The 23,421-nt window shown below is 35.0% G+C and overlaps 2 protein-coding genes across 2 annotated transcripts; one reads left to right on the top strand and one right to left on the bottom strand.

Annotated features, from left to right (window-relative positions):
- Positions 1-1,563: 1,563 nt before the first annotated feature.
- On the bottom strand, positions 1,564-6,708 carry LOC131858073 (classical arabinogalactan protein 9-like). The gene is made up of 2 exons (XM_059211003.1): positions 6,614-6,708; positions 1,564-1,948 (listed from the first exon to the last, which is right to left on the bottom strand). Exons 1-2 carry the CDS (start codon positions 6,706-6,708, stop codon positions 1,564-1,566), a joined length of 480 nt encoding a protein of 159 aa, XP_059066986.1.
- A 15,394-nt stretch (positions 6,709-22,102) lies between these two features.
- LOC131856132 (UDP-glycosyltransferase 75C1-like) lies at positions 22,103-22,862 on the top strand. Its single transcript, XM_059207510.1, has one exon. It carries the CDS (start codon positions 22,241-22,243, stop codon positions 22,628-22,630), a length of 390 nt encoding a protein of 129 aa, XP_059063493.1. The 5' UTR covers positions 22,103-22,240; the 3' UTR covers positions 22,631-22,862.
- Positions 22,863-23,421: the final 559 nt, after the last annotated feature.

The raw sequence follows: 23,421 nt of genomic DNA, 5'->3' as shown, positions 1-23,421 counted from the left end.
AGGTATAGGAGTTGAGAAAATACAACACCATAGGAGCCTGAAGATCTTCTGCAAGCCGAATAACCTATTACAAGGAGAAGAAATGAAGCAAAATCTGAAGAACATACAAAACATAGAGAATATGCTCAAAAAGAGAGAGCTCAATATTCACAAAAAAATGTAATGTGATTCTTACAATGAAAAGAAAGAACTCAACCTTTAATAGGTCAAGAAACCCTAAAAAGGGAAAACCTAGGTTTGCACATAATAATTAATTAAAATAATTAATTATATGCACCTAAAGTTAGCTTAAGTGTAAAAGAGATAAAGGGAACTTAAATAATTAAACAAAGAATGTTTAATTAATCCAGTAAATGCCCGAATACTCTAACACCCCCCTTAAGCTAGACTTAGGGAGAAGCTAAAACCTAGAACAGCTACTGAAAGCAATAAAGATGGGTCCCAGCAACAAGGCCTGATCAGGTACCCAAATACAATGAAATCTCTATGAAACGAAGACAAAGGAGAAAACCCAGTGGGAAAAAACTCCTCTCCAAAAAGAGATAAAAGAACACCACTGAAGCATGAAGAACATGCAAACTCTGTCGAAGAATAACTGCTGATCTGAAGAAAATCCACTGAACTAGAACATGACCAGGTAGAGAAGACTGTAATTTGCATGAGTGCCCTCAAATGACACTACTCGAATCAGGAGGCAAACAAGGCAAAACAACCGAAATCGAAGATACAGATGGCATGAGAAACCAAAGCCTGAAGAGCTGATCAATCGAACCACGGAAGCATTAGAACCAAAAGGATAAACCTCCCCATAATGCGGAAGTGGGAGAGGGACAGGAACAATGAAAAGGACAGCCAAAAACAACTACATGATGAAGAACCAAGAACATCAAAGGTGCTAAGACACATCATCATGAGGTGAATGTCGTGGAAGGAACACTCACTTGACAAAGGAAGATGGCAAACAAAGGCAAACATCAACCCCCTCATGGCACTTGATCAACAGTGCATATACAATGAGACACAAGATATGCAAGATTCCAAGTAAACAATGCATGATGGCAGTTTATCTCAGTGCATTTGCATAATTACAAGCTACAATGATAAGAAGACTAGAAATAGAAACGAGAATCAAAATAGAGACACCCTACTCAGAAAAGAGATCCCAGGACCTGAAACCACCACGATATCCACCAGAGTGCTGAAAAGAAAAAAATTAAATAAAATATGCATGGAGCAGAATCTGGGAAAAAACTCATATTTCTAGAAAGTACATAGAACACGGTTTTTGAAAATATAAAGTTTTCAAAAAACGGAGGTCGGATGCTCATTCTATGTCTCTCGGAGTGCAAAAAAGAGACCTCACTTTGACTGTAAAAAAGCATAGTCAAATAGAAAAATTGAAAAAAATTACCAACACCATGAGGTCAGCCTTGAAACTAGCTTTCTGACGCCTATTTGTTCTCGAAAAAATGACTCCGTATGCCCAAGATAGGGCCAAAAAACCAAACCCCCCCCTGAAAAAGCCAAAAAAGGGGGTCTGGTTGCTTGTTGGTGGTCCGGTGGCTAGTGGGCGGAGCTCCGGTGGTGACTGGGTGGCAGGGCGGTGACCAGGTGGTAGCCCAGTGGTGGAGCGGTGGCCGGGTGGGAAAAAGGGTAGGGCGGGCCGACGGCCGAAGCTGAGCGCAGAGAGCTGAGCGGGGAGCTGGCGGAGGGCCAGGGAGGATCACGCCCAGGGAGAGGAGCTGCAGGCGGTGGCCGGCAAGCAGAGTAGTGGCCGGCAAGTGGAGCGGCTGCCAGAGGAGTATGCAGCGGCTGGTGAGGAGAAGCGGTGGCCGACGGGAGCCGAAGCCGAGGACCTGCAGCGACCGGCGGCCCGAAGTTGGAGGGAACGACCGGTGAGGGCCAGAATCTGTAGCTGGCGGGAGAAACAAAGGCGCAGGGCCTAAGCCTGCAGCTCAAAGTGCGTGGCCGTACTAATAGCGGCAGGGACAGGGGCCCATGGTACCCTACGTACCATGGGAACCCCCCCCCCCCCCGAAAAATTTTCCTTTTTTTTTTTGCTTTTTTTGAAAGATTTTTTTTTAAAACAAATTTCGGCCTGCATGCTGTAAAAAGGAAAATTTTTATTTTTTTTGAAATTTTTTTCTTGATCTGCGTGCCAAGGCTGTACGCTCTGGATCTGAGAAAAAAAATGCTCCCAGAGGCTCAGGAACCAAAATAGGTCAAATTTTATATGACCATAGGGGTTTTCAAGACTTCTGAGCATGATGGTGAGGTCCAATTAGGCCCAAAGTGCTTAGAAAAAAATCTCAAACCCTAGGTACATAAAAAATTCCTAAAACCCCAGATCTGCTTCCAAAGCCAAAAAAATTCTCAAAACAAGAACAGGCAGCTGCAGATCCAAGCTCTGATACCATATAGGAGTTGAGAAAATACAACACCACAGGAGCTTTAAGATCTTATGCAAGCCAAATAACCTGTTACAAGGAGAAGCAATGAAGCAAAATCTGAAGAACATACAAAACATAGAGAATATGCTCAAAAAGAGAGATCTCAATATTCATAAAAAAATGTAATGTGATTCTTACAATGAAAAGAAAGAACTCAACCTTTAATAGGTCAAGAAACCCTAAAAAGGGAAAACCTAGGTTTGCACATAATAATTAATTAAAATAATTAATTATATGCACCTAAAGTTAGCTTAAGTGTAAAAGAGATAGAGGGAACTTAAATAATTAAACAAAGAATGTTTAATTAATCAAGTAAATACCCGAATGCTCTAACAAAAGGTATATGTATGTACATGTATATTTAAATTATATATTCCTTTCCCATGGGTTTGAACTGATTTGAACATTTAAGTTAATAAAAATAAATTTATTTTAAACATGCACATGTGCACATGTTTTAATTTTTATATGTACATAGAGGTTACGTGTAAATTTTTAATTTCTTGTTTCTTATATACATGTAATGTATGCAGGCTTAGTTGTAGTGCAAGGGACATATTTCAAACAAGTTAAATTTGTTCAACATGGGATTCATTTCATTCAATATCAAATTGAGAACAAGGTATATCAGTATAGCCACTTGGTCATTGTTATTGGCCTAATTCTTCATACAGTTCCATGTCATGGGCAGTCTAAAAAGTGGAGACTAGATAGTGAAGATCATGAGAAAATATCAAGTGTTATTGAAGAGCGGCTTGGACCACTTGATGTGGTATGAACTATTTAGTAAACCAAACTACATCTGTTTGAACCCATGAATTGAATTAATAAAATAAATTAGAACTTAACTTAGTGTTTTGAAACTTGTATAAATTATTAAATACATTAAAGTGTTTGAATTTAATATTTGATATATATATGACTTGTGTGGACCATATTGTTTAGTTAAATATGAAATTTTCAATTATATTAAATTATGATGTATGACTAATGTACATGTTAAATAATAGTACGTGCACGCATGGAAAGTAAATTGGGAGGTGGATGAGTTGAAAATGTGTTAAATGGATTTATGCAATTGATTAGGATGTATATATCTAATTCTAAATGCACATGCATAATTTGTAAGTTGTTAAAATATTTTAGCATGTACATGTAAAGTAAATTAGGATGTATGTATTCATTTAGTTTTAAAAATGCATTTGTATGAAATTTGATATTAAATTAGGATGTATGTGTGTAAATTTGAATAGGTCTTAAGGGGGTCATATGTACAATTAGGATATATAGAATCTAATTCTCAATGCATTTATGCATAATTTGTAAGTTGTTAAAATAATTTAGCATGTATGTAAAGTAAATTAGGATATGTATTTATTTAATAAAAAATGCATTTGTATGAAATTTGATATTAAATTAGGACATGTGTTTGTAAATTTTAATAGGTCAAGAAAGGGGGTCACACATGTGTGTGAATTTGAGCATTAAACTAGGACATGTGTAAATTTAATATTAAATTAGGACATGTGTGTAATAATTGAAGAGCGGTCTGAACCACTTGATGTGGTGTGAACCATTTAGTACACCTAGAAGTACATATGTTTGAACCTATGTATGAATTTTGAAATTTGAATACTTTAGAATGTTCACTTCTTCTGAACTTGTTCCAGATGAAACTTCTAGAATTTAAATTATTGAATATGTTCATTAACGTGAGTTTGTTCATTTAATATGAACAAGTGTAATTTTTATATTGTTCATGGCTTGCATAGTGGAGTGGATATATTGTTCAAAAATCCATTTTAATTCAATGCATATCTACATATACATGTTGCATATAGTAAAATTTAAAATTTAAATAAACATAACAATCTTTTTTTAATCTATCTACATGTACACAAATTCAATCACAAAAATATATATATATTTGAAAGTTTCAGAGTTAGATTAAAAATATTTTTTAAATTTCATTTACACCAATTCAATATAGATGATCTAAATAATATAATTTAAAAGAATAAACAAACATGCATACATACAGACATGATCTAATAAGTTACATATATATAATCAAACACATCAAAATTAAATAAATATTTAAAGTATATATATCAAACGTGCAAATATGATAAAACACAAACTGTATATATATATATATATATATATATATATATATATATATATATATATATATATATATATATATATATATATATATATATATATATATATATATATATATATATAAAGTGTGTAAGTAATATAACATGTGCATGATCATATATAATCTGAATACAAATAATGTGATATATAATCCAGGATCAAACACAAATTGTATAAAGTATAAACTAAACTTCATGTGCATGAATATATAATATGAAAGTCTAAAATGTATGTATATAAAAAGATAAACAAATGAGCTCTATAAATTGGCAAATCAACATGTATCATGTCGATCGTGAATAGAGCGAACCTCTAAGGGAGAGTCCTGGTGAGAGTCTAGATGTCCAATAGACCTCTGCAAAAGTAGAATTTATTTAAATATATTAAATATAGATCTCTATACATATACATATATGCATATTTTTTAAATATAATCAAATCCAACTAGTTAAATTTAAATTTAAAATATATATTATAATGCACATGTACATATACATGTATAAAAAACACCATAACTAACCTATCCACTACCAGCCTATGTAGCATCGAAAGAATCTCTCCTACACACACTCTTAGAGCTCAAGCTAGGAGTGACATGAGATAACTGTTATAATTACATACATGTATTTTAGGATTAGTCAGATCAATTTACATGATCTATATTTGAATTAACTTCTATTATTTATTAAATGATATATTCAAATAGTACATTACAACATATACATGTTTTAAAAATAAATGCACATGTACATACCTATGTATCAGGATTAGGCTGTATAGTCTAATCATGTCTTGTGATCATATCAACCACATCACTCATGCTTTCATATATCTCTTTGGTTGTACACATGAATGAGGAGTGTAAGGGTATAACTAGACTACTAGGTACCGTGGATGAAGTGTCTGACTCTAGTAGCATATCCATAAACCCATTCTAGCTCAAACCTCGTAGCTACTCCTCAAATGAATGAAAGTCCTCATTTGTGATATGGACTTGATTACCTTGTATCTCCTTCTCTGTAGAAACATAGTGATCTATAGGTGGGTTAGTGCCTAGAGCATGCATAGAGTGATGAGAATGATGTGACTATCTTGGGGCATGTGTCGATGCAGCGCTAGCCTATGCATCTCTGAGAATCTCCTCTCTAACAATATCCAATGGTATCCCAAGTTGAGATAAAATAAAACAGTAAGAATGTAGCAGGTCCTTGGCTAAATATTGTGACATATGTACATGTCTACAACTTCCTTCTATATTCGCTACCTCATCAAGCGAGAAGACGTCAACACTGATATACTGATCATCTAAATCTGAAGCCACCCTATGACTAGAAGATGTATAATCTGTGGATGATCTCAAACATAGTTGACTCATCATATATCTACCCAGCCTATTAGATGATATGGTGGTTGCTACTGATGCAATCTCTCCAATCCTATCAATTTATTTTCTTTGAGAAGCAATCACAATGTGATCTGCTATGGGGGCAAGAGTTGGGACTACTACCAGAAATCTCTCGTCAACAAGGTCCCTATGTCTAAGCGGAGCTCTATCATGCCTATGATATGCATCTCTATCAACAATCCTGCCCCTCCCATATCCATAATATGTTATAATATAAAGGTAGTTAGGTTTCATCTAACAACGAACCTCAACAAATACATGTTGTGCAAAGCATAATGGTATCTGGTCTATAATAGGATAACGACCATGGGCAGCCAAGAAGTGTGGGTAAATCAACAATGCAACTTGTGGATCAATACATCTCATAACCTGATATCCTCTCACCTTACTATTCTCCTAATACTATGGAAAACATCTCTCCTTTCCGGTCTCCTTCAAGACTACCCTCACCTTACTCCTCAATTGTCTACAAATATCAACTATAATCTTATACATGCCATCAATCTGTGGGTCATCTAATGTGACCCTCAACCTCTGTAACTCACGATCACTATAGTAAAAGATGGTAGCAATATCAGGAAATGGGGGATCCTACTGTAGAGGATCTATATAATTATGTGGCTCTTGATCAAGAGCTTGTACAGGTGGATCCTGATCAGGTACATGATCATGGCCCGAATCCTGGGACATCATCTATCTAGGTAGGTCATAAAGTTACAATAAATATGTAAGCACGCACACATGAAGTGCATTCAATTTAAAATTAAAAATTAAAATAAGTTAAATCTAGAGAGAGAGAGAGAGAGATCGTTAACCTTGAGCTCATTAAAAATTAAAATGTACACATGTGAAGTTCTCGCATAAGTCATAGATATATATATTCAAAGTTCTCTCAAAATTCAAAATTAAATAAATAATTTTAAAGAGAGAGAGGTGGAGATTGAATTAAAAATATATAAATTTATCTATATATCACATACATACATTTTAAATTATTAAAAAATTAATGATAGAGAGGGATATCATTAATTTCAGAGAGAGAGAGAGATAGAGATAATTATTTAGATATATATATATATTTACTAAATTAAAATATAATTTTTAAAAATTAAAACACATGCTGAGCAAATTAAGGGAAGAGAACTCAAAACACTAAATCACATGTACATGTATATACTAATTCAAACACATGTTGAGAAAATTAAGGGACTTGAGAGGAAAAGACTAAATCGCAATGCGATAAGTATGTAGTCAAATTGGGTCCTAATCAGGTACATTATAAACATTCTAGGATGTTATAAGTGGTCATAAGGGGTCATGTGCATGTGTTAACACACATGCATGACTCCTTAGGACCACATATTACCTCTTAAGACACTATGCGATGGACTAACTTGCATATGTTGTACACACTAGGATTTTATAAGGCACCATATGCAGTTCTAAGGGGTCACACACATGTGTTAGAACACATGTGTGACCCCTTAGGACCACATATGACCCCTTACTTGACACTATGGGATCCTAAGGGGTATGTCGTACACACTAGGATGTTATAAGGGGTCATATATGGTCCTAAGGGGTCACGTATGCATTAGAACACATGCATGACCCTTTAGGACCACATATCCAACCCCTTATAACACTATGTGATCTTAAGGGATTGTATGTTGTACACACTATGATTTTATAAAGGCATATATGGTTCTAAGGTGTCACACATGTGTGACCCCTTAAGACCTCATATGACCCCTTATGACACTCTGTGATCCTAAGAGGTATTTTGTACAAACTAGGATGTTATAAGGGATCATATGTGGTCCTAAGGGGTCACGTGCATGTGTTAAAACACATGTGTGACCCCTTAGGACTAAATATGATCCCTTAGGAGATAATGTGATCCTAAGTGGTATGTCGTACACACTAGGATGTTATAAGGGATCATATATGGTCCTAAGGGGTCATGCATGTGTGTTGTAAGACATGCATGACCCCTTAGGAAACTATATGATCCTAAGAGGTATGTTGTATATAGTAGGAAGTTATAAGGGGTCATATGTGGTCCTAAGGGGTCACATACATGTGTTAAACATTCATGATGGGCCAAATAGGACCACATATGACCCCTTAGGACACTATGTGATAGACTAAGGGTTATGTCACACATGCATTAGGATTTAATAGGAGGTCATATGTGGTTCTAAGGGGTCAAACATGTGTTAAAACACATGTGCGTGACCCCTTGAGACCAGATATGACCCCTTAGGACTTTATATGATCCTAAGGGGTCCATGTTGTATACACTAGGATGTTATAAGGGGTCATATGTGGTCCTAAGGGGTCATGAATGTGTCAGAACACATACGTGACCCCTTATGACCACATATGACCCATTAGGACACTATGATGGACTAAGGGGTATGTCATACACCCTAGGATTTTATAAAGGGTTATATATGGTCCTAAGGGGTCACACACATATTAGAACACACGTGTGACCCCTTATGACCACATATGACCCCTTAGGACACTATGTGATCCTAAGGGGTACATGTCATATGCACTAGGATGTTATAAGCTGACATATGTGGTCCTCAAGGGTCACACATGTGTTAATATAGGTTGTTGCTATTGCATGAAGATTGGAAGTGTTATTGATAACAATAGCAACCGGTAATGAAGAAGTAAAGAAACTAGTAATGAAGCAGTAAAGCAACCGGTAATGATGCAATGAAGATCAAATGGTAACCCTAACTAGTTGAGATGCATAACCCTAACTGATGGAGCTTGAAGATTGGTTGTGATGATGAATGACCGGATGATGATCGGTGATGAAGATGCCACGTAAGAATGTTGCACATGATGAGTTTTGAAAAGGTTTTGGTGTGTAAAGATAACCGTTTATCTTGGGAATGATCAAATGCATAGTATAAAGTGACAACCATGTGATGTGTTACGAGATACATAGTGCAGTGATCTAGGAGCGGTTGAAGATGCCTAGAATAATGTGAAGTTGATTGTATGTAATCTAATAGTTAAGATTGAACTGATGTGTTTGTAATATCTATGAGATTTTTAGGGTTTGTGTTGTGTTACCAACCTAATGTATTTTCTTATAAGGTAGATGATTTGATTCAATGAGTTGTTGGAAAATTTGATTGGGTGAAAGTGATTGTTGGCAAACTAGGAGGTGTGTCAACTAAATGATGTGAAGGAAGATAGGAGCGTTAAAGGATCTGATCAGCAAGGAAGTGTTATTTCTAGATCGGTCAAAGAACCTGTTGTTCTCTAACCATTAAAGTTGTACAATCCCTTAACTGGGTAAGCTCTAAGATGCTTGTTGTTGAAATCCTCTAACCAGGTGATCCATTAGCTTAGATTTGAAATTCTCCACTGAGGTTACCTTTAATAGGGTATTGGTAGTCAATCCCTTAGCTAGGTGGTCCTTAATCGGTTAGGTTCCTAACATAAAATTCTTGTATAAGATTCTAACAAGGATTGGATCCTAATAGGGAAAAATTAAGAAGAGTTCAAAATAATTGTGGGTATTCATCCCCACCATGGTTTTTCCCATTTGGGTTTCCATGTGAAAAATCATTGTGTCAAGTGGTGAATGATTTTGTGGGTATGTTTTTGGCATGGTTGATATGAATGATTGGAAATGATCTGAAATATGTTATTATTGGTATTAGTGAAGTGGATTAAGGTTTTGGTCAAATGATATTTAAATTTGAGATCTGTTGCATTAGATCACTAAAGTATTACATCAACGGGTAAGTTTTAACAGTGTAGCTGCAAATTTGTTAAAGTGTCTAAAACGGTATACTTTGTGAGTTGATTCTTAGATGAAAATAAGTTTGGGGAAAATTTAGTTTATTTTCCAACTTCTTATTCACCCACCCCCTCCTCTCAGTGGCTGACCAGATCTTTATAGTTTCATCATATTATCTATTGGTACCAAAGCATTCCAGGTCCTCTTGAATATAAGCCTAATAGCTTGAGGAAAAGATCTAGGAGAAAATGATGAAGAGAGAATGTCTAAAGTTTAATAAAGATAACTACAAAATCTAGAGTGATAGGATGAATATTTATATCAAGAGTCTAGGAAGTCAGTATTGGGATCATGTTGTCTCTAAGTATAACTTGCCTAGTGCAATTATGATAGATGATTAGAAGAAGGCGCAACAAGAGAACAACCAAGCATTGGAGGCCATCATCATTACCTTGTCAGACTCAGAATATGTTGATGTTCATGGATTGGAGACTGCATATGAAGTTTGGAAGAAACTAGAAGAAATCTATGATGGTGATGAGCATGTAAAGATAGCCAAGGAAGAGAGTCTCAAAGAAAAATTTGATGGCATGAAAGTGGCTGAAGGTGAAAACATTCAACAGTATGGTCAGATAATCAAGGAGATAGTTGGAGAAAACAAAAGTGTTGGAGGTATAGTGGAGGATGCCACTGTGGTTAGCAAGGTATTGAGAACCCTTTTACTAGTCTACACTATCAGAGTTGCAACCATTCAAGAACTCAAATATATTGACTAGACAAAGGTAACTCTTGACTCTATCATTGGTAAATTAACTGCATTTGAATTAAATGGTTTTGATGGAAGTGATCAGAGATCAAAATTTGAATTTAAAGCCCCAGCCTCAACCCCACCAGTAAGAAAAAGTGAAGAAGTAAGTTGCAGTCATGAATCTAGATTCATTAGAGAAGTAGATGATGATAGCCTGATGGAACTCAAATAATTGTAGGCCAAGTGGTTACCTAGACATATCAGTAAGTATACAGGTAAATTACCACTAAAATGTTCTGCGTGTAACTAGATAGGACATATTGTTGCTAAATGTCCTAATGAAGATAACAAGGAAAAATAAGAGAAATATAGGAAGTTTAAAGGAAAAGGAAAAATAAATTGTTTCATTGTAGTGGATGGAGGTATTACTGACGAGGAATCCAAGGAGGATTCTAATGAAGACATTGTCTTTGTTGCTATCAAAGATGAAATATTAGAACAAAATGCATTGGTCTCTAACTTGGATAATTCAAATGATTCGATTATTGATAGTGGTTGTTCACACCACATGACTAGTGATCGATGCAAGTTCCTAACATTGGACAAATTTGTTGGAGGTGTTGTCAGATTTAGGAATAACTCTCCCTGCATGGTGAAGAGAAAAGGATCCATTTACCTGAATGGTAAGAGTAGTGAGGATGATTTCTACTAGGTTGAAGGTCTAAAACATAATCTTTTGAGTGTTTCTCAACTCAATGACAAAGTTTACCCGTTAGAATTCAACAATGGAGTTTGCAATATCTTTGGAAGCAAACGTGAATTGATTGCAACTGGCAAACAAACCAAAGGTAAATTGTTTCACTTAAACTCTAAAATCAATAGTTGTTTGATTGCAAAAGTAGGAAGATAGTTGGCTTTGGAATCAAAGGTTTTGCCATGTGAATTTTGATAACATTGTAAGATTCAGCAAATCAAAATCAATAAGAGGATTTCCATAGTTGGACAAACCGGTGAATGCTTTGTGCAAGGAATGTCAGTTAGGGACAATGACAACCTCAACCTTCAAGAGAAAATCTTTCTCCATTGAGCATTTGATAGATTTGGTTCATACCGACCTATGTGGACCAATGAGGACTAGATGTATTCAAGGAGATCGGTACTTCATGATATTTACTGATGACTGCTCAAGGATGATGTGGGTCACATTCTTGAAAGAGAAGACAAAAGAATTCAACAAATTTAAAACATTCAAAGCCTTGGTTGAGAATGAAAGTGGAAGGAAGCTGAAATGTTTAATGACTGATCAAGGTGGTTAATTTGCTTCAGAGGAATTCACTAGATACTGTGAAAACAATGGGATCAAGAGATAGCTATCTGCACCAAGGACTTCATAGTAGAATAGTATTGTAGAAAGGAACAACCGGTCAGTGGTTGAAGTTGCTAGGACTATGTTAATTCAAGGAGGTGTAGCTAAGACATTTTAGAGAGAATATATTAGCACAACCATTTGTACAATGAATCGAATACTGGTCAAAAGAGGTAAAGATAAAACACCCTATGAATACTGGTATGGTAGATCACTGAATGCTAGTTACTTCAAAATGTTTTGTAGCAGATGTTTTATTAAAAGAAGGGATTATATTGGAAAGTTTTATACCAAAAGTGATGAAGGCATATTTCTTGGTTACTCCACCAAGAGCAAAGCTTACAAGTGCTACAACAATCAGACTAAGAAGATCATTGAAAGTGTCAATGTCTGAGTAGATGAATTTCTTGAAAAATTTGAAGAATCCAGCAAGAAGAAGGAAGAAGAAGAACCAAACACACTATTATAGGAGCATGAACCGGTAAAGCCAGAAGTTGTAGAACTAAACATAGAAGCCCCAATTCAACCAAAATAGAAAGGTCCAATAGAAGATAAAGAAAGTGAAGAAGAAGAAGAAGAAGAACCTAGAAACCAAGACCAAGTTATTCCAAGGTATGCTAGACTCAATCACAACCCCAATCAAATTATTGGAGACAAGAATGCAAATGTGTTAACTAGAAGAAGCCTAAGAGAAAACTCTTGTATGATCTCCACCATTGAACCTAGAACAACAAAATAAGTATTTGCAAATGAAGAATGGATCAAGGAAATGGAAGAAGAACTTGATTAGATAGAGAAGAATAATACATGGTCATTGGTACCCAAACTGGAAAACAAGAATGTAATAGGCACAAAGTGGGTATTCAAAAACAAATTGAATGAAGATGGCGTAGTGGTAAGGAATAAAGCCAGATTGGTATGCAAAGGATATGCACAAGAGGAAGGTGCAAATTATGGTGAGACATTTGCACCAGTAGAAAGATTAGAAGGAGTAAGGACTCTACTTACATTTCCAACATATAGAGAATTTAAGGTATATCGGGTGGATGTTAAGTCAAAATTCTTAAATGGAATATTAGAGGAAGAAGTCTACAAAGAATAACCAGATGGTTGTGCATTAACAAAAGAAAAGGATATGGTGTGCAAGCTACATAAGGCACTATATGGTTTGAAACAAGCACCAAGAGAATGGTATGAAAGATTGCACTCTCACTTAGTAAAGATAGGTTTTCAACGAACTAGTGAAGATAGTAACATATATCTCAAGACATAAGGAGATAAAATACTGGTAAGTGAGGTATTTGTTGATGATATCATTTTTGGAGGTAATGATGATATGTGTCATGATTTTGCTAATGAAATAAAGAATGAATTTGAGATGTTACTAGTAGGTGAGATAAAAAATTTCATAGGTTTAAAAATCCAATAGATGAAGGAAGATATTTTTATTACTCAATCCAAGTATGTGAAGAAAGTGTTGAGAACTTTTGGAATGGGAGATTGTAAACCAGTTGGAACACCAATGGTTACAGGTTGTAAATTATCAAAGGAAGATGATTTTATGCCAGTTGATGAAAAGGAATACAAATCCATGATAGGTAAGCTACATTATGTTGTCCACAATAGACCGAACATTGCTCATGCAGTAGGATCGATTGCCGGATTTTAGAAAAACCCGAAGGAGTCACACATGATTCCATCCAAGAGAATTTTGAGATACTTGAAAGGAACAATAGATTATGGAATATGGTATCCATATGTAGGATACTTTGACTTAAAAGTATATACCGATGTAGATTGGGCAGGCAATGTTGATGACAAGAAAAGTACAATAGGAGGAGCATTTTTCTTGGAGGCAGATTAGTGTCTTGGAGCAGCAAGAAACATAGTTGTATCTCTCAATCAACAACAAAAGCTAAGTATGTTGCAGCTTACATGAATTGTACCCAAGAAATTTGGATTTAACACATATTGGAAGGTTTCAAGCTCAAGATATCAAAACCAGTAAGAATTTTTTGTGATAACACAAGTGCTATAAATATTTCTAAGAACCTAGTGTTGCATGTTAGGACAAAGCATATAGAGATAAAGTTAAAAGCAAAGATGTATCACTGGGTCATGTTTCCAATAAAGAACAACTAGTAGATATTTTTACTAAGCCTCTACCTAAGGCTACATTTGAATATCTCAGAGGTGAGTTAGGGGTTGTACCTTTACATGAAGTCAATTAAGCAGATATGGAAGACATCAATCCTGGAGCCTATTGAAATCCTTGAAGAAGGATTGGTGAAGAATGGAGCAACTCCATAGGGGGAGCAACTAATTGCAGATCGGTGAAGCATGGATAAGAAACAAAATAGTTTACCTTCACTTTGGCATGGCTATGAAATGGGGAGAAAAGTACATGATTGATAGTCTTATATGTTAAAGAGTGAAGATAGATTGCGGACCAGTTACCAGCTAAAGACATGAAGATACATTTGAAGGATAATATATGTTGAAAAATGTAAACTAAGATTCCTATACCTGTGTATATTCTCTACTGTCAAACATGACAATCAATTGGTATTGATACTTGTATTGCCATCAATGCCAAAGGGGGAGAACGTTGGCATGGCATGACAATTGGAAATGTTGTCATTGATGTCAATAGAAACTGATAATGAAGCAGTAAAGAAACCAATAATGAAGTAGTAAAGCAACTGGTAATGATGTAGTGAAGATCAACTGGTAACCCTAACCAGTTGAGATGTAGAACCCTAATTGATGGAGCTTGGAGATCGGTTGTGATGATCTACAACTGAATGATGATTGGTGATGAAGATGTCATGTAAGCACGTTGCACGTGATGAGTTTTGAAAAGGTTTTGGTGTGTAAAGATAATTGTTTATCTTGGGAATGATCCAATGCATAGTATAAAGTGACAAATGCATGATGTGTTACAAGATTCAAAGTGTGGTGATCCAGGAGCAGTTGTAGATGCCTTGAAGAATGTGAAGTTGATTTCTTGTTATCTAATAGTCAAGATTGAACTAATGTGTTGTGTTATCGACCTAATGTATTTGCTTATAAGGTTGATGATTTTATTCAATGAGTTGTTGGAAAATTTTATTAAGTATGAAAGTGATTGTTTCCGAATCAGAAGGTGTATCTACAGAATGATGTGATGATAGATAGGAGCAGTAAAGGATGTGACTAAACAAAGAATTGCTATTTCCAGATTGGTCAAAGAACCCGTTGTTCTCTAACCATTACAACAGTAAAATCCCTTAACCGGGTAAGCTCTAACAGGCTTGTTGTTGAAGTCCTCTAACCAGGTGATCCATTAGCTTTGATTTGAAATCCTCCACTAAGGTTACCTTTAAGAGGGTATTTGAGATCAATCCCTTAACCAAGTGGTTCTTAACCAGATCAATTCATAACAGAACATTCTTGTATAAGCTTCTAACAAGGCAAACTTCAGAAGATTTAAAATTACTGGTGGGTATTCATCCCCACTATGGTTTTTCTCATTTGCATTTCCAGGTGAAAAATCATCATGCCAAGTGGTGAATGATTTTGTGGATATGTTTTTGGTATGGTTGATATAAATGATTGGAAATGATTTGAAATATGTTATTACTGATATTAGTGAAGTGATTTAAGGTTTCAGTTGAAGGATATTTAAGTTTAAGATCTATTGCATTATATCACTAAAGTATTAGGTCAACCGGTAAGGTTTAACAATACAGTTGCAAATTTGTTAAAGTGTCTAAACCAATATACTTTGTGAGTTGATTCTTATATGAAAATAAGCTTGGTGAAAATTTGGTTTATTTTTGAACTACTGATTCACCCCCCCCCCTCTTAGTGGTTGATTGGATCTTTATAATTTCATCATATTATCACATGTGTGACCCCTAAGGATTACATATGACCCCTTAGGACACTATGTGATGGACTAAAGGGTATATCATACACACTAGGGTTTTATAAGGGGTCATATGCAGTCCTAAGGGGTCACCCGTGTGTTAGAATGCATGCGTGACCCCTTAGGACCCTATATCACCCCTTAGGACACTATGTGATCTTAAGGGGTATGTCGCACACACTAGGATGTTATAAGGGATCATATGTGGTCCTAAGGGGTCATGCATGTGTTAGAACACATGTGTGACCCCTTATGACCACATATCACCCCTTACGACTTTATGTGATCCTAAGGGACCTATGTTGTACACACTAGGATGTTATAAGGGGTCATATGTGGTTGTAAGGGGTTATGCATATGTTAGAACACACACGTGATCCCTTAGGACCAAATATGACCCCTTAGGACACTATGTGATCCTAAAGGGTATGTTGTATACTCTAGGATGCTATAAGTGGTCATATGTGGTCCTAGGGGGTCATTCATATGTGTTAACAAATGCATGATGGGCCAAGTAGGACCACGTATGACCCCTTATGACCCCTTATTAAATACCAATGCACGTCATATAAGGGGTATTTAATAAGGGGTCATATCTGGTTCTAAGGGGTCACACATGTGTTAGAACACATGTGTGTTACCCTTTAGGACCACATATGACCCCTTAGGACACTATATGATCCTAAGGGGTACAAGTTGTATACACTATGATATTATAAGGGGTCATATATGGTCCAAAGGGGTCATGGATGTGTCAGAACACATGTGTGAGGTCCTTATGACCACATATGACCCCTTAGGACATTGTGATGGACTAAGGAGTATGTCATACACACTTGGATTTTATAAAGGGTCATATATGGTCCTAAGGGGTCACGCACGTGTTAGAACACATGTGTGACCCCTTAGAACGTTGTGATGGACTAAGGAGTATGTCACACACACTAGGATTTTATAAAGGGTTATATATGGTCCTAAGGGGTCACGCACGTGTGACCCCTTATGACCATATATGAGCCCTTGGGACACTACATGTGCTCCTAAGGGGCACATGTCATACACACTAGGATGTTATAAGGTGCCATATGTGGTCCTAAGAGGTCACACATGTGTTAACACATGCGTGAACCCTTAGGACCAAATACGACTCCTTAGAATACTATGTGATGGTCTAAAGGGTATGTCATACACACTAGGATGTTATAAGGGATTGTATGTGGTTCTAAGGGGTCATACATCTATTAGAACACATGTGTGACCCCTTAGGACCACATATGACCCATTAGGACACTATGTGATCTTAAGCGGTATGTTGTACACACTAGGATGTTATAAGGGGTCATATGTAGTCCTAAGGGATTACACGTGTTAGAAAACATGTGTGACCCCTTAGGACCACATATGACCCCTTAGAACACTATGTGATCCTAAGGGGTATGTTGTACATACTAAGATGTTATAAGGGGTCATATGTGGTTGTAAGGGGTCACACATCCATAACCCCTTAGGACCACATATGATCCCTTAGGAGACTATGTGATCCTAAGGGGTATGTTGTATACTCTAGGATGTTATAAGGGGTCATATGTGGTCCTAGGGGGTCATGCATGTGTTAACACACGTGTGACCCCTTAGGATGACATATGACCCCTTAGGACACTATGTGATCCTCTATGGTCCTAAGGGGACATATAGTGTCATCAGAAGCGTATGTGGTCTTAAGGGGTGATGTTGTGTGTGTAATCGGATGTGAAAGGGGTCATAGAAGTTTTATTTAGTCTTATTTGTCAAAATTCATTATCTAAGTTTTATAATTTATTTTTTTAATTTAAATTTATTATTTTATTTTTATAATGTTTTAATTTATTATATTTAGTTTTATAACATTTTTCTAATTTTTAATTTTTCTAATATTTTGCGTAACTTTTTTGTAAGTTTTAATTTACTACCTTAATTTTTAAAGTTTTTCATAACATTTTTTTTTAAGTTGAAAAAAAAAAACATATACACTTATTTAATTAAAAAACAAAATTGACGTTAAATCAAAACATTAAATTAAGTTTTCTAACATTTTTCTAAGTTTTAATTTTGCTAATGTTTTCCTATAAAATTTCAAACGTTTTTCTAAGTTTTAAAATTTTAGTATAGATATGTTTTCTAAGTTTTTGTTAATGTTTTTCTAAAATTCTAAAAAAAACAATAAATTTTCAATTATTTAATTAAAAAAATTAATTATCAAACCAATTATTTAATAATTTTTAAATAAATTTAATAAAAAATAAATAATTTTAAAAAAAAACACTATTAAACAAAAAAAAGTTATTTTGTGCACCTAAAATAATGTAGGTTGAAAGCTGAAAGATGAGAAGCGCTAGTTGTTGCTAAGAGGGCACAGTGACGTAATGCTGATGTAGGGTTCGCTCTAACCCCCTTTCCACTATAAACTCCAAACTTGAAAATGACAATTTAACTGTCATTTTTTGGGTTTTATAGAGATTTAAAAATATATATATATATATTAATGGGTTCAATCGAATAGGGGGTTTGATCGAACCGTATAAAAATAAATATTTTATAGGGTTTGATCGAACCTCGAAATCCATGTGTTGTTCAATTGAACCTAGATCCAATAGTGGGTTTGATCGAACCCTCAAGGGTGGTTCGCTCGGATGCCCCTAGTTCATTCGAACCCCCACAAATTATTTTTTCCCTACCTCTACCAATTTTGTCCATTGGCAAAAGTGGAAACCATTATTGTGAGTTTACCTAGCTTATTGGTAAGGTGATCGGGTTGCAGAATGAAGGGGAAAAAGTGGAAAGAGGAAGTTGTGGAGACTATAGAACCTACATGAATAAGTTCTTTAAGAAAGGTGAGAGGCCAATTGTGGTTCAAAATGTGCATGGCCACTTTGTTCTCCCTAAGCCCTACCTTATAATTAGCTACTTTTTCATAAAATATTTCACTCATGAGGGTCGTTATATGTCGGTGCATGGTTACTATTTTTTGATTTTGAATCATATTAGGCATGGGGATAGGATAAATTTACCCTATTTTCTTTTCACCTCCTTTAGTCCAACATTGCTAATGCAAAAAGTCCTCCATTGCATCAAGGTTTAATCTATGTCATGTACAAGTAAGCTTTTCATCACTCCTCAAATAGTAGCCATTTTCTCTCCTTGCCAAGTAACACCAAGCCTAAGGAGGGAACTCTTGGGCCCTCTGTAAAAAGTGAGCTAATTGAAACAAAATCCCTCCACCCACCCGCTAGAACTCCCCCAGCCAAATCAAAGGGAAAGAAACCCCATATTGAATAGGACATAGAGTCCCTTAAGGTTGCGCTTCTTCAAATTAACCCAAACAAAAGGAAACTAGAAACCCCAACAAATAGCCCTATCAAAGCCAAAAAGAATGAGAAAGACTCTGCTAGGAAAAGCATTACCATTGACCTTGACCTGCAGGACTCTAAGAAAGAAGAGGATAGGATGAATGAAAGGGAGAATAAGGAGAGCGATTATGGAGAAAGAAGATCTACTCGATTGTAGGCTAAGGATAAGAAGGTTTAAATTGAACCTAAAGTGACTACCTTTGATCTTGAGGAAGATTTTAACGCCGATGAGGTGGAAGATTCCTCAAATGAAGATACAAAGGATGAGGAGTACCAGGCCGAAGAAGAAGAATAGGAGGATCATTATAAGGTGGAGATGGAAGCAAGAAGTGATTCCATAGAAGGATTGGAATACTCAGAATTAGCCTCCCCACCTTTTAATTCCTAGGATGACGTTCACATGGTTCTAGGAGCAAGTATTCTCAACATCTACCATCAGACAAGGATGACAATAATAACCTGCACAGATAGATAATAGAGCTCCAAAAGAGGGTCCTAAACTTGGAAATGAGAATTGGTTAGAGGCAGTGTTTTGATGAAATGGGTGATTCCTTCTGCTCACTATGTGTCATCATAGATGATATTATGAGAAAGGCAACCATGTGGTTCATTTCAAGGAAAAGTTGGATGAAAAAGAAGGCAAGGAAGCTGCCAAAGGAAGAAAAATTGGACGATGACAATGAGGAGAATGACAACACCATGGGGGAGACTTAGACTGACCAAGTGAATGGGTTGGAGTGCAACTAGAGGATGATCAAATATGATTAAGTGGATTAGTTTTTGTTTATATTTTTTGATGATACCTGCTATTGTTAGTAGTAGTTACTGTAGGCATTTGGATAGGAATCGTCCTGCATGCCACATGAATCAAACTTTTATTATCGTTGGATACTTTGTTTATTTAGTTTTTTATATTGTCTGAATACTTACAATATCCTAGGTAGATGGTGGTTAGCTAATAATAGTATGTTTAGTTATAGAGACATAATTATTTTTGACTATTTCTGAGAGTAGTTGGTAGGTTTCCTCTATTAGTTGTTTGATGCCAGATCTTTAGTGGTGCTCTCTTTTTTTTCTCTTCTATAGGTTCAAGGCCTTCTCCTTGCTAATATAATAAAAAATAAACAAGGAAAAATAATATCCACAAAAATAAAAAATATTTTGCAATATAAAGACTAATAACTTCTTAATAAGTTTTGTCATAAACAAAGACAATTACTTCAAAAATACAACACCATTACTATGCATTGATGGCAACAACCAACACAACTATAATTTATTTGTACAATGACATGTGCAATACATGTAATGGTTATCCACCCTCTAGAAGGCTTGTTAAACAACATCTATCCCACGCTTCATATGCACATTTGACTATTTATTATTCGAAATTCAAAAGCATGATATATTTTGAATTTTGACTAATAAATAAATACAGTTAAATGTGAATCTTATAGTCAAATGCATCTTATATTCAAATGGGCACGTCAATAGAAATACTATATTTGTTGATGCTACTCTGCCTAATTTATTTATTGATAAGACATTTTAAAAAATTGTAGAAATCATTATGACTTTGAATATGCGAAGAAAGGAAACATAGAGGGCTTGATTGACATGACAGAGTGTCCCGTAAACTCTCTCTTTTTTGAACCTCATGTTTCTCTATCCTTAAATGCATCCTATAGTCAAATGGGCATCTTCTGGTTAAATGCATCTTACAATTAAGTATACTAGTATTTTTGCTAATATTGCTCTACCTAAAGTATTTATTGATGGGATAGTTGAAAAAGTTGTAAAACTCATTATGACTTTGAACATAAGAAGAAGGGAAACCCAAAGGGTTTGACTGACCATTTTATAAGACTTAAAAAGACTTGTAAAATTACAAAAAAACATATTTGTAAAGACATTATCAAATCAATTATTTCTACATTCATATATTTTTGGCATGCCTACCATAGTATGTTGAAGTATTAAACTATTTTTTCTTTTTTTTGCATTTTTTATGAATACTATAATACATAGTTGTTTGTTGTAAATCTAATAAAAATGAAAATCTATTAAAAAAAAAAACTTTTCATTTTAAAATGTTTTCTAATCTTAAGTTTAGAGTCTATCAATTAAAACTTGATTTTTTGCTTTTAATTTTCTATTTTAAATTTGTAGAGATTAAACTATAGTGAATTGTGCAAATATCTACCTACTGCAATGAAAAGAAATAACCATATCAAAGATAAGTCTTTAATTCAACCGAATGTATAAATTGCTTTTCCTAAAACCTTACTTTTGTTTTAATTTTATGTTTATAGTGCCTATTTGAGACAAACAAACAAACTAAAATAATATCCACAAAAATAAACAATGTTTGCAACATTAAGACAAATAACCTCTTAATATTTTTTGTCATAAACAAAGGTGTCATTTATTGGGCCGACAAAATGCACCGACCCCATGGTCTATTTATAAGTCTAACTTATTAAATACACTATGCCATTGGTGCATTATGTTGGCCCCATAGTTAGAACCATAAATGAAGACCATAAATTCACAACTAGAGCATCATTACCATGCATTGATGGCAACAACTAACACTACTGCAATTGATGTGGATAAGAATGTCTCGACCAACACAACTATAATTAATGTGTAAAATAACATATAAGATCAGTACATTGGTCATCCACCCTTGAGAAGTCTTGTTAGGACAACATCTATCCCACTTTTTATGCAGATTTGACTATTTATTATTTGAAATTCAAAATTATGACATATTTTTAATTTTAATTGATTAATAAATATGATCAAATGTGCATCTTACAGTCAAATGAACATCTAATGTTCAAAATGCAACTAACAGTCAACTCTAGCAGTCAACTCTAATGGTCATCCATCTTTGGGTATGCTACCTAATATTTTAGTCGATCCTGCTCTACCTAGTCCAAAATTAGAACTCCTCGGACAAATAACTTGATTGACTTGGCCCCACTGATAGACTCTGTTTTTCTTTAAATGTGGATCGTTACAAGTTATTCTATTCATGTTGGGAGGACTATCCGTTGGCGCCTTCTTGAACCACTGTGGATGGAACTCTACGCTCGAGAGCTTAAGCCTTGGAGTTCCCATAGCCGGATGGCCTATGTTTGCGGACCACTTTTTTAATATGAGAATTCTGGCGGAAATGGGTGTGGGGATTCAGTTGTGTGAACATCTCGGTGGGGTTCCAGACGAAGTAAAGGTGACGGAGGTTTTAAGGCAGGTGTTTAGTGATGACAAAGGTAAACAGATGCGAACAGCTGCGCAGAAGGTCAAGGAGATGGCCCGAAAAGCTGTTGGAGATGGAGGATCTTCGAAAGTAAATGTCCAGGGTTTCGCAAGTGAAATGCGCAAGCTGCTGAAGACGAGACAAGAACAATCAAGTTTGCCCTAAGTTGTGTACACAGACTGGTTCTGTGAGCTCAGTTTAAGATTTTGTTTTCTGATTTGGTAGTAAGAGAGAGTGAGGTACTATAATGTGGTGTTTATCTATTGTGGTTGTTTATTTTGTATTTGTTTTGGGGTTTAGATTAAGTATGTTTACGAGAGAAGGGTGAATGGGTTCGGTTTGTGTCGCATCTTTTGATTGTACTTTGAAGCTAAGATAGAAATAAAGAGTTATGTTTGGAAAATTGTGTTGTACAATTGGTTAATATTTTTTTTTTTTTTTCTGAGCTGTAATTGTTATATTACATTCAAGACATCTAGTTTAGTCATGGCATCCAATATAGAGTAAGCATTTGCTAAGCTTCTTTTCTTAAAATACATGTTGATAATAAGGATATTAGATAAGGTATTAATTTAGAACTTTTATGATAAATGTAACTCATTTTTAATTAATCTTACAATGAATTTATTTGCATTCTGAAAAAGCATTGTTAGCTATAATTTAATAGGATTACACAATTCATATTTTAAAGAAACTAAGTAAGATATGCGGATAAATATTAAATTAAAAAAAATATTTAATATTTATAAATAATAATAAAGAGTTTGTTTTTTTGAATAATTGAAAAGCGGGTTTTGAATGGCTCCTGAAACCCTTAATAATAAAGAGTTTGTTAGTAATGAGTTTGAAGTGAAATGGTTGGATATATTCTTAAGAGTATTTGAAAGAAATTGTAAAATGTAATGCACAACATACATGAACAAAATCCATAAATCAATGGTTGTACATTTTGATAA

The sequence above is a fragment of the Cryptomeria japonica genome, chromosome 1, assembly GCF_030272615.1.
Source record: "Cryptomeria japonica chromosome 1, Sugi_1.0, whole genome shotgun sequence".
Classification (NCBI taxonomy): domain Eukaryota; kingdom Viridiplantae; phylum Streptophyta; class Pinopsida; order Cupressales; family Cupressaceae; genus Cryptomeria; species Cryptomeria japonica.
The sequence above is the reverse complement of the archived record's forward strand: the minus strand, read 5'-3'. Positions and strand labels throughout refer to the sequence as shown.

What these genes read in the sequence shown, in the direction of transcription:
- LOC131858073 (XM_059211003.1), bottom strand. Translation starts at nt 6,708, where the DNA reads ATGTCCCAGGATTCGGGCCATGATCATGTACCTGATCAGGATCCACCT. An exon ending in AATTATATAGATCCTCTACA is followed by an intron (nt 1,949 to 6,613) that starts GTAGGATCCCCC and finishes TTTGAGCTGCAG; the next exon opens with GCTTAGGCCCTGCGCCTTTG.
- LOC131856132 (XM_059207510.1), top strand. Translation starts at nt 22,241, where the DNA reads ATGTTGGGAGGACTATCCGTTGGCGCCTTCTTGAACCACTGTGGATGG.